The following is an 11,891-nucleotide window of genomic DNA, read 5'->3' on the forward strand; positions in this document are numbered from 1 at the left end:
TAGTACAACATATACCTAGTACTTGTTTTAAATAAACATCTAAATAAAATTTCAAAGTTCCTTATTGAAACATTAATTCGAAACTATAAGCTTAAAAATGAATATTCAATCTGGTCAATCCCAGTTTTCATTTTTAGACTGCCAACAGTTCCTGTAGATCGTCCCAGTATTTCTCTCGGTCATTGTTTTGTGTTTGCTGTGTTCAAATTGGCCGATTGAGGATTAGTAGGTAGTCTAATATACCTCACTCCTCACACCCCTCCCCTGCGGATGTTTCGACTAGCTACTACTGCTCGCTCGGCCAAATTAACCAAAGCAAACACCAAACAGTGAAATACAGGGGAAATTAAAGGAAATACACTGCTTGCAGTCTATGTTTCTATTTATACAGTCTGTTTATATCTAAGGAAGAAGCGAGGAAAACAAATAAAGATATGACGATAATTCAATTAGTTCCGTTGAAGAACATCAATGACGCAGATTCCTTATGCAATTCCTTCGTCCATATTGCCAGGCAAATAATTTTGGCAATTTTTAGGTAAAAGATCTAGAATGATCAAGGGCGCCAGGACAGACGGATTGGGTTTAAATATGTGCGATTGTTTCAGTTATTCGTAGATTTCTAATTGAATTGATATATCTTTGTTTCTAAATGGATACTAAATAGTGTTCACTTATCTTTCCAACCAACGGTCTTTCTGGTTTGAATCAGCCGTACGCTCTGAGTATTTACCGCTGCACTATCCGTGCCAAACAGTGCTGGCGTCGCTTCGTTAGCGATTACTCACCTTTAATAAGTTAATCAAATTTACCTTCAGTACAGTAAAATAGACTGTACTGAAGGTAAATTTGATTAACTTATTAAAGGTGAGTAATCGCTAACGAAGCGACGCCAGCACTGGTTGGCACGGATAGTGCAGCGGTAAATACTCAGAGCGTACGGCTGATTCAAATCAGAAAGACCGTTGGTGGACGTGGTAAATATATTCATATCGTACGGCTGATTCAAACCAGAAAGACCGTTGTTTAGAAAGATAAGTGAACACTATTTAGTATCCATTTAGAAACAAAGATATATCAATTCAATTAGAAATCTACGAATAACTGAAACAATCGCACATATTTAAACCCAATCCGTCTGTCCTGATCAAAATTTACTTGAATCTAGAAGGCATGAAAATTTTCAATTTTATAAAAACAAAAAACTACATGTAAGCCTTCACAAAAGCTAAACTTGTTCTTATTCAAAATGGTAGCTAAAAACAAAACCTTCCTTAAGCCATATCCATTACGAACTATGCTTGATATATATATATATATATATATAATGTTTTGTATTATTAATTCATATATATAGTATTAATGTATTGGTATATTAAGTACATTTTGTAAAGCTAAATGTTCCAAATGTTCAATGAAAGGCTAAACACCTCTTATTGATGAGCAGTTTCCACAAGACATTCCTGAATTGGCTCCATAACCTAGACTTCTGCCACCGAAAGAACCAGACAGTGCTTCTCCTGATCCTACAATGCCCTGACCAGAGGTGAGACTTGATCGCATGCCCATGTTATTTGTGTTAGTACCAGAGTTTGTTCCCAGACCACTTGTTGCTAAGAAACCAGAGCTCAGGCCATCGCGTTGTGCATTAGAAGACATAAGTCCCGAGACTGATCCACTGCAGCGATTACCAGACAGAGAAGATGAGTTAGCATGGCAAGAACCACTACTAACACCAGCTGATATACAACCACCAATCATTCCAGAACTTTTACCAAAGAAAGACCCGCTTCCAAGACCATTACCAGATATAAGACCGCCGCCAGACCCACTATTAGTCGACAAGTAACTTGCGCAACCAATTCCAGTGGCATTACCGGAAGCAAATCTACTAGCAGTCTGATAACTATTAGCCGTAGCACCATCACTAGACAGGAAGCCACCGCTGGTCATACTCCTGCTATAATTTCCGGTCATAGCTGAACCGGACCCAATACCGTTGTTACAACCAGCTCCAGATGATAGACCCAAGAAGGACCCGACAAGGTTACCACCTCCATAAGCAATATTTGTATCTCTATTGCAACCCAAACCATGACCATTGGCGCCATTTAAGATACCAATAGATGGGATGTGCGTTATATCAGTATTTCTTGCATAGCTGTTGCCTAGAAATCCGGCATTTCCTGTTGCATTGGCAGCCGTGAGCGACCCTGACGACAAAGCCACTCCATTTGATGAGAGTCGGCTTGATGAAATACCAAGGTCGTCGCGTGAGATAACAGGACGTATTGAACTGTATGTGTCGCTTCGATGCCCAGTACCAGCCATATTTCGCAGGTCCGTCGAGGAAAGTGATCTACGAAGTTGCGCTTTTGAACCATTGACGGAACTAAATCTAACTTTGCGTTCACTAGCACTGGATGGCTGAAAACAAATGCAGATGTATACAGATAAATATGTAGTAGATATAACTAAGAGAGCCAATGTTTAATTTGTAAAGCAGTGCACTAGCCGATCACTTGTTGTGTCTCCGGTTCGATTCCTGAACACGCCATCCTGATTCGAGGGTTTTCCTCCGGTCGGGAATTCTCCGCTTTACGTAATTCACCAAACCAAAAATTGCTAAATTACGATTTGATTTGTTTTATGTAATCATATTCCCTGACTTAATTCAGGCTAGATGCGGCTTCAATGTGTACTGATCTGGCTTGTACTGATGAAGACGAGCTTTCCATGCAATAAATTATGCTGCGCACTTCCAGTAAAATATTAATCATTTTAAGAGTAAAATGAAAAAAATAGGCAAATGAAGTATTTGACACAATTACAAATTAACATATAATTATTTGATTTACCATGTCATTGTTAGAAGTGACCAACTTGTTCTGACGGGTCTCGAGATCACTCAGTCTTCCCTTGAGGTATGCAATGTCTTTTTCTAGCTCATTATTTTTTAACTCCAGGGATGTATTCTTCTTCTGAATAATTGTAGTGTGAGCGTTTTTCGTAGTTTTCTGATGCCCATTAACAGAAATCTACGAAAAAAAGAACACGCTCTTAGTATTACGCATACATTATTGAAATGTACGGGCTCTGAAATCAGTTACATTTTATTGTGATAAATAGATTTCGGAAACGCGCGCGTGTGCTGCATGCAGTTAAAAGTCATCCAGCTCTTGGTATCAAGCGAGGCGGCGCGTACGTAGTGGACTGGTTCTCAAGACATCATGAATGCAGTATAAAACATGCAAACATCTATAGAGGCTCTGTGCCATCACGTGATGGCAGCCATGACAGTAGGCACAAACGAGTATTTTTACCCTGAGAAAGCGAATTATTTATAATGTAAATCATTTTCAGAAGTAACAACACGTGATGTAGTAATTGCATTCACTTACCCCACTCTGCATACTAATAAGCTTGAAGTTATCGCCTTCAAGCATATCAATCGTTCTCTTGAGTTCATCTACGTCACATCTATGCCTTTCCTCCATTCTCTTTTTCTCTCGCTGGAACTGTTCTTCTCTTTGCAGTTTTTCTTCTCTGTAACAGGATTTTATATCGTTTTTCTCTTTCTTTAGCTCTTCGACTTCTTTTTTCAAGTCAAGCAACGTATCTTCAAGTCTTCGTTTTTCTTGTGTAAAGCGAGTTTCAACCTCTTTCTCGCAACGTTTGTAGAATTCTTTATTTTGAAATACAAAACTGTAGGACGCGTCTTTTTGCGTAGTCACACTTGCATCACTTCCGTCTTTAGTAATCTTGAGCTGAATTTCTCTTCTCTGAGCTTGGAGACACTTGATTTCTTTGCGAAGATCTTTTAACGTGTTTTCGTATCTTTCTTTCTCAGAATTCAGTTTTGCTTGGTAATGGCACTCAAGTTTCGACCTGGCTACGTTTTCGGACTCTCTCAACTTGGCCTCAAGGTTTATCCTATCTTGTGAGTATTTCTTTTCGATTTGTGTGACTTCATCCCTAAATTTCATTTCTATTTCCTTCAAAGTTCTTTCAGAGATGCTTATCTTTCTTTGCAGTTCCCTCACAGTTCGCTCTGACTTTTCGATTTGTTGTCTAATTTTCAACTCGTACTCTTTTCTAACCGTCGCAACTTCATCGCTTGACCTGTCTTCTCGCATTTCAAATTCCTTTCTTTGCTTCTTGATCTTTTCCCTCATGCTCTCTCTTTCATGCTTAAGAATATGAATTTCTTTCTTAAGACACTTTACATTGTTTAGTAGAGCTGAGTATTCTCTTTGCAACTTTACTTTCTCTTTGGCAAAGGAATCCTTTTGGAGTCTCATTTGTTTTCGTAGCTCATCGGAGTGTTGGCGATGTTCTTCGACCAATTTTTTCATGGTCACTTGAAGCTGTCCGTCTATGTTGCCATCGGAGCTGTAGTGCATTGCCACTGTTGATGAACGACTTCTTTCTTGCATGTTATCGGGATGCCTACTTGTTGAACGGTCAGTGTATTCTTTTTCATTCTCATTACTGCTCCCTTGGATCTCACAAGCTGAAATGAACATCGTGGAATCATTCCCAGCTCCCACATTACCCGACGTACTTGCTAGTTGTCTTTCCATATTCTTCAGCCTTTTCTCCATATTCGTTTTCTCTGCACTAAGTCGTTGAACCTCTTGCTGAAGCGTAACTAGATTATTGTTAAACTGTGAATCTTGGTGAATTCCTGGAAGTACTTGTGGATGTACAATACTTTGAGCTCCTTGACCACTGTATTGATTGGTATAGGGAAGTTGTTGCTGTGAATGAGATTGTGGAGTTTGGAATGATACATGAAACTGGCTTGGCTGTTGAGGGGTTTGATAACTAGTAGTTGTTCCTGTGTTTCGATTTTCTTGGAATGAAATTGGATTCGGCATATTTGCGTGAAAAGGGGAAGGCTGTTGGTTGTTTAACATGTTTTGATGAGTAACTGGGCTCTGGGCATTAGGAAAGACGACGTTAACGCTAGGATTTTGAGGCATTGGTTGGCTTGTCTGTCCTGTTTGGGTATAACATGTGTCCTGAACAAAAACAGAAGAAGGAGCAGAATGTATCCCTGGCACATTTACATTGCCTAGCATACTATGAGAAATTGTTCCAGATCCAGCTGTGAATTGGTTTGCAAGGCTACGTTTTTCATCTTCAAAGCATTTGCGCAATTTTTGTTTTTCCATTTCAAATTCTTCACGCATCTGCTTTCTCTGTTCTTCGAGTGCTTTAAATTGATCGTCTTCCATTCGCTGCCTTTCTTGTAACAACTGTTCTAACTCTAAAGTATCTTGTGCAAAATCCATTGAATTGGTAGCCATCTTTGATATTGAATTGCTCACATTTTGTACTTTCCTGTTGCTATCAAATGGGTTATTCGAAGTTGTCCTATTTCCAAGTTGAGTATTGCCACTGGATTGTTTCAAATACCGTATTTCTTCTTCAAGATCTCGTACCTTGTTTTCAAGTTTTCCATTTTCTCTGACCTGATCATCGAGTCGTTTTTCTAGGTCGTCTTTTTTACGTTCAATATCTCGAATTTCTGAAGATTTTTCTTTGTCGTAGCTGCGTATTAAGCTATTTCGCTCTTGTCTGAAGTTGTCCTCCATGTCGCGAATCCTGCGTGACTTTGAATCCATCTCATCAATAAGCCTACGGTTTTTGTCCATTACATCATGTAAAGAAGATGATGACTTCTCGACTTCGTAGACAAGTGTTCTTTGCTTGCGTAACATTTCATCTCTCTGTGTTGACAAATCATCCAATTCACTCAACAGTTCTCTATTCTTTCTTTCGATTGCTCTTCCTTTTTCGGCCGATCGTTGTAAACTTTCGCATTCTTCAGTCAATTCAGCCACTTTATTTTCAAGTGATCGGATCTTCTTTCTAAGTTGATGCGAACCGTCAGCTGCTTCGTTGGTATCGCCAGTAAATGAGCTAACATTTATGCCAATTCCTTGATTGCCCTGCTCTCCAAGTCGTTGATCACTATTAGAGAGGATGTTTTTCATTTTATATAAGAGTTCTTTATTTTCTTTTTCCAAAGTTTCACGTTTCTGTATTTCTTGATTCAGTTGACTTTGAACATCATTTCTAACCTTTCTTCCACCGTTTTGTGTTAGTCTTTGACCTGTCGTCGCACACCCGTTAGGCTGTTGCATTAAGTAGGTTTCTGTCGCAACATTAGTATTAAACTCATTTTGTGCTGTTGCCCCTTCTCCTATGTCCAGCCCATTATTTAAACGTAAAGCCTCAATCTCGTTGAGATACATTACTTCCATCTGCTTCGATTGATTTCTCAGGTCAACAAACTCGTTCATCAAGACAGTCATCTCCTGAGATAGTTCAACCTTGGTTCGTATCTCCTCTTCTATTCTAGCATGGAGTTCACTTATTTCTAGCGAAAAGCGAGCTTCAAGATCATTCCTTGCTTGTATGATTTCATTTTCTGAATAGTACAATTCTTCCAGCTTTGTTACCATTTCAGTCCGCTCTGCTTCTAAATTTTGAATAGTCCCTTGAAGAACGTTAACCTCTTCATGCGCCTGTGTCTTCATTAAGACTTCAGCTTCTAGTTTCAGATCCCATTTCTGTACTTCCTCATGGAATTCCATCCTAATTTGATAAAGCTGCCTTTCTAAGTCTTTAACGAGAAGGGATTTTGAACGGACTTCTTCCTCCAGCCGCGATATATCTTTCTTATTTTTACGAGTTTGGTCTTCCAAATCAAGAGCTACCTCTTCCATTTCTGACTCTTGTTCTCTTCGGCTTCTCTCCAGTTCGCGAATTCTGCTCTTTAATTTAGAGTTTTCTTCTTGAAGTCGAGCTACGTCTGGGTCTGTTTGCCATTTTTGGTCAGGTGTGTATTTCTCTGAACGCCTCTCATCCCAAGAAGCCTTTTCCTGGCTTTGTTGGTTGATAATTTCAATAATTTGTCTAAGAATATCGTTCTCATTTGCAAGTACAGCAACTTCATGCTTATATGAGTCGGCAGATTCAGTTAAAGTGACTGTTGAAGAAGACAACATTTCTTGATCCAAATGCATGCTATGACCAATGTCAATCTCTGCGCTCATTCTTGAACTAATTGCATTCTTGAGGCTGTCAAATTGGCCTTTTAAAAACTGGTTTTCATTTCTCAATATGTTCAAATCATCGTCATACCTCTGGATGCTTTGGTTCAAGCTAGAAAACTTGTCCTCAATAAGATATTTTTCTTCGAGTTCTTCCTGGAACTTTCGTTCAGCAGCCTTTCTTTCTCGAAGTTCCCTCTCATAGTTTCTCTCCATTTCTTCCTTTTCCATCTTGAGTTGGTAATAACGTGATTCGTAATCGATGGCATTAGTCGGCGATTCATTGTACCTAGTCGATTCACCATGAAAGCAACCACTTAAATCTGCAGGAATTGCATCCCTTTGGCTATGTTCTCCACAGCTACAACTTTGATTGTTATCGATCATTCTGGTATCAGTATGGCAATGCTCTCTAGAACTACAACCATGATTGTGCTCACTGCTTCTGACACAACTTTGATTGTGTTCTCCACAGCAACAGCCATGGCCATTTTCAACGAAATCTGGTGCATCCATTTCTACCAATCAAGACCAAGTAAAGCAGCCAGTTGAAAAGACCGATTTGGTTTAAATGAATGTTCTTTGCAGAGTATTCGTACCTCCTAAAGAATCAAATAAACTTAGAAATTATGATAATAAGATAAAAACGCGGTCTAAATAGATTTAGAAATAACACGAAGAAACTACAATTGAAACTGTAGCCTTGTTAGTTGAGAATAGATACTTTTTCTGCTGCTGATTTATAAAATATCAACTGATTTAAAGCTGTGAGAAAGGTTTGGCAAAATGTCTAATGCAAAATTCACCTCAACCACACAAAGGCTTTATACAGGAAATGAGACAGGTGGGAGATATGTCATTAACCCAAGGAGGATTAAAGAAAACACCCACCAAATGCAATGTAATTTTTGAGAAAATTTTAAATAAAATTTTCTGAATTTAGTTTCTGAATTTAGTAAGGATTGCTCATCAGACTTGTCAACTGGCGCAATTTTATACTATTTATATAATGTTATAAGACCTGCAAATCCTTTGGTCAAATGCATACCTAATTAACATAAACACTGATTCAGAGAAAACATTGATTTTTGGGGATAATTGTTTAAAAGCTGCCTGCCTGAAAACAGCAATAAATGCTGATTCTTCTTCGCTATGATGTTTTCAATGCTTTCGTCTGACAGAAATGTAGATGATAGAATCCGAATTACAAAAACGTCATAACGTTTAAAGAAACACACTGTGCTCCAGTCAAAATACGAAATCTGTCTTTCCACGAATGAAATATTTTGTATAACAATTTTCCTAAGACGACATTAAACTAACCTCCAGTCCATATGAAAGAGCTTATCATTAAAAGTTTCAATCGATTTTTTTGTTTTAAAGGATAATATGAAAAATAAGTGTGCCACTGTCATTCTTCATTACCAGGAGCATATATAGTTATTATAATAGTATAGTTACCTTAATAGACCATTGTTATCCTTCTTCCACTGGCAACTGTTCTAAATGTTTTCTATAACAAGGTCAAAACAAGTCCAAGGTCAAAACATGTTTGTTGAAGTTATGGAAAACAAGTTATTTTCATTAAATTGAAAGATACTATAAATGTCACTTGTCAGGTGCCATCAGACCAAAGATAGAATTGCGAAAGGACGCTTACCTCCTGGTGATTCTGGTGCACTCTAACCACCAAATCAAAACACCATAATTCCTCTAAAGCCTCAAAATAGAAAGTTAAGTATGAAATTGAGTGCTGTATTGGTGGATAAATATTTTAGGCGTGCAACCATTAATGCCATATGGCTTAGAAATGTATACAGTCTTTTTCCTACATTCCAGGTCATCAAACGTCTTTGGCTTTAGGCATATTTTTATAGCACTAGGACGCAACACAAATATTCGTTTATTATTATTTTTATTTCAGGAAAATCACTTGCCACTTTTTAGTAGCAAAAAAAGTTAAACACCCCCCAAAAAATCACAAAGAAAACCCCTAAGAAATATGCTTAAGTTGCATGACAAAAGGCTAACAACTTAAAGCGTTTGGACTTTACTCAATGCCGGGTTTGACACATTCCTTGCGTAACCGCGGCACGTATAACTGGGGCGCATCCTGGTAAAACCTTTTCAATAGTCACTCCACCCCCCCCCCCCTCCCATTGAAAAATCCTGAATTCGCCACTGTATAATGAGAATGAATTATTAATAAAACTTTTTTTTTCCGATAAGTTTTTCTTATTCATTTGGTTATGGTAAATTGGTGATTATTATGTATTAATTTCTTATTCATCATTAAATATATAAAAGAAACGAATCCAGGATTAGTTTGTGCGGGTGAGTGGGAGAGAATAGGATTCATGCACTAGATGAATGTGTCTGCGTTAACTGTCTGAACAAGAAGGGGAAGCCAGCGCGCACTGACCTAATAAACATCCCGTATAGCGATCCACCCACGATGTTTAAGATCAAAATCAAAATAATAACCTAAGTAACGCGCCGTGTTGCTGTCTTTCATCTTCAGATGAATGAACGATACTTAGTTGTTTGATTAATGGCGTTATTTAATTAATGACAAAATTTATGTCAAGAGACTCGGGAGTTTTTGGTTGAATGGTTGAATATTTTAACGTACAACTTAGACTACGGCTGACCTAAGAGAACTCGAAACTGGAGTATTAATATAGTTTCTCGCAACGCAACGCTTTTACTTAGGGGAGTGAGCGTGGCGTGACGTCCGACACTATTAGCGGCTGCGTAGGAGACTAGTAATAGCTAATCAGAATAAATATTTATCTCTAGAGAAGTTACAACTTATACCTACAAATGTCATGATGAAAGGATATTTAAAGAAATGTTTCGGAATTTGGAATTATATCGAACACTTGTAGCAGCTTGTTTTAATTTTATAGATCCCCTTCGTGTAAAGCGGATAAACTATTGTAATTGGTAAAAAATTAACTACTAACAGTTTCGATGAGTTGAAAAACACGTTTCGACACCTTAAAATATATACGATGTTAAAAACCACTCGCAATGTGCAGCTTGTTTAATTGATACCCTGCGCATGCATAGAAACCAAGACAAATTTCTCCAACAATCCAGGCTAGCTTAACTCGTTGAAACATAAATTTGATTGAAGTCCAAAAACCTGAATTTTATTTTGATTAAGTGTTTAACCGCAAATGTCGAAATTCAAGCGTCTTGGTTTCAATCTTGACACGCAACGCTTCTAGAATTCCTCCTCCTTAATTCCTTAACCATCCTATTAAAAACTCCCTTCCTCGAAAAAGAGGGAAAGATAGGAGGTTGGTAAAGTGAAACATTTAGGTGACAGTTATAAATTATTTTAGAACACCATGATAAAATAAAAAGTACATTTAAAAAATTAAAATCTATAGACAATTTTACTATTTACAACTAAAAAAATCATGATGCAGTTATTGTTTACCAGCCTAAACAGGCTTGAACAATCTAGAACCAGTTAACAGGGGAAAAACAGCAGGTTATTTAACAATAAAGTACTTAAAGCCTCCTTAGCAAGAAGCCCTTCATTCCTACACACAGAACTTTACAGTAGTCTCATCAAGCTGATATCGAGTATCTTAAGGTAAGATATTATATGGAATTGTTATCTTTGATGATACGAATTGAGATTTGGACAAGGTGTTTCCAAAAAATGTTTGCTTGATATTTTACAATGTTTTCATTCACGCTTTGATTTGCTAAGCCATTCATATAAGTTTTGCAAAAGTAAATGCCAATTGAAAAAGCATGATACGAATTAGACATTATTACTCACTAATTTGATACAACTTTTGTTTTACGGGCCAAACAAAACTATTCTTGTTTAGCTTGAATAACTTTAATATATATTTATCTGAAAATTATATGACCTATGTATGATTTGTCATCATGATATTATAATTGCTTGAAAAAATTAATTTTTATTTCCAGTCAAAAATGGATTTGTTAAACAAGGCAGCTCCTTCAGACGATGAAATATCAAGTCTCAAAGGCCAACTTGCTGACGAAACAGCCAAGAATACAGCCCTGACAGAGCAGCTCAAAAATGCCTTGGAGGGGAAGGTAGACGATGTAAAGGAGTTTATGTCAAACCTAAGCATCCAAGACGAGGCGACAGCTAAAATACAAGAGTTGACAACGCAAAACGAAAAACTTCAAGGGATGCTGAGTGAGTTACAAGAAAAAGTCCAGGCACTTACAGGAATGGTAGGAGGAGATCAGGCAGCTGCTGGTGCCTTGATGGGTGGTGCTTCAGCATCGGCTGCAGGTTTAACAGGGGCAGCTGAAGGTGCTGCGGATGATGCTGCAGATCAAGCAAGTGAAGCTGCTGATGCAGCTGCAAAACAAGCAGCAGAGGCAGCTGCCGAAGCCCAGAAGCAGGCTGAAGAAGCTGCCGCTGAAGCAGCAAAGTCTGCAGAGGAGGCTAAAGAGCAGGCAGAAGAAGCGGCTGCAGCTGCTGCTAGTGCTCTGGGAAACATTTCTTCAGGTTTTGGTTGGTAGAGCAGAAATTACGCTGAACCGTTAAAACATGAACTAGAACTAAAAAGCTTCAAAAGTGATGTATAATTTTTTTTCCAAGCTGAATTAATTATTGTACAACATTTTTTTTATGTCAAGACTGATGTACTAGTTCCTATGCCACAAGTCTGTTTTCGATTGTCAGAATAAATGTGTTTTAAAACGATTAAAAGCAGTCATACCTGTAAAGACAATTATACTTACGAAAAATAACTGCAGTATTCCCTCTCCTCTGCCCAAACTGAGATATTGGTGGGTAGCCAGACCCCTAAGATTTGTGATCCG

General features: G+C 38.0%; 2 protein-coding genes across 3 annotated transcripts; one reads left to right on the forward strand and one right to left on the reverse strand.

Annotated features, from left to right (window-relative positions):
* Positions 1–837: 837 nt before the first annotated feature.
* Positions 838–8,619, reverse strand: LOC116303232 (uncharacterized). Of its 2 annotated transcripts, none has more exons than XM_031712733.2 (4): positions 8,526–8,619; positions 3,402–7,666; positions 2,859–3,038; positions 838–2,427 (listed from the first exon to the last, which is right to left on the reverse strand). In XM_031712733.2, exons 2-4 carry the CDS (start codon positions 7,578–7,580, stop codon positions 1,423–1,425), a joined length of 5,364 nt encoding a protein of 1,787 aa, XP_031568593.2. In that variant the 5' UTR covers positions 7,581–7,666; positions 8,526–8,619; the 3' UTR covers positions 838–1,422. The 2 variants fall into 2 exon arrangements, with proteins under 2 accessions (XP_031568593.2, XP_031568594.2); XM_031712734.2 differs by lacking the exon at positions 8,526–8,619 and adding an exon at positions 8,388–8,490.
* A 1,896-nt stretch (positions 8,620–10,515) lies between these two features.
* On the forward strand, positions 10,516–11,803 carry LOC116303235 (uncharacterized). Its single transcript, XM_031712736.2, has 2 exons — positions 10,516–10,671; positions 11,019–11,803. The coding sequence occupies exon 2, from the start codon at positions 11,025–11,027 to the stop codon at positions 11,586–11,588; it is 564 nt and encodes a 187-aa protein (XP_031568596.1). The 5' UTR covers positions 10,516–10,671; positions 11,019–11,024; the 3' UTR covers positions 11,589–11,803.
* Positions 11,804–11,891: the final 88 nt, after the last annotated feature.

The sequence above is a fragment of the Actinia tenebrosa genome, unplaced genomic scaffold, assembly GCF_029948245.1.
Source record: "Actinia tenebrosa isolate PJP-AT-01 unplaced genomic scaffold, QUT_ActTen_1.0 PGA_scaffold9__36_contigs__length_13948895, whole genome shotgun sequence".
Classification (NCBI taxonomy): Eukaryota; Metazoa; Cnidaria; class Anthozoa; order Actiniaria; family Actiniidae; genus Actinia; species Actinia tenebrosa.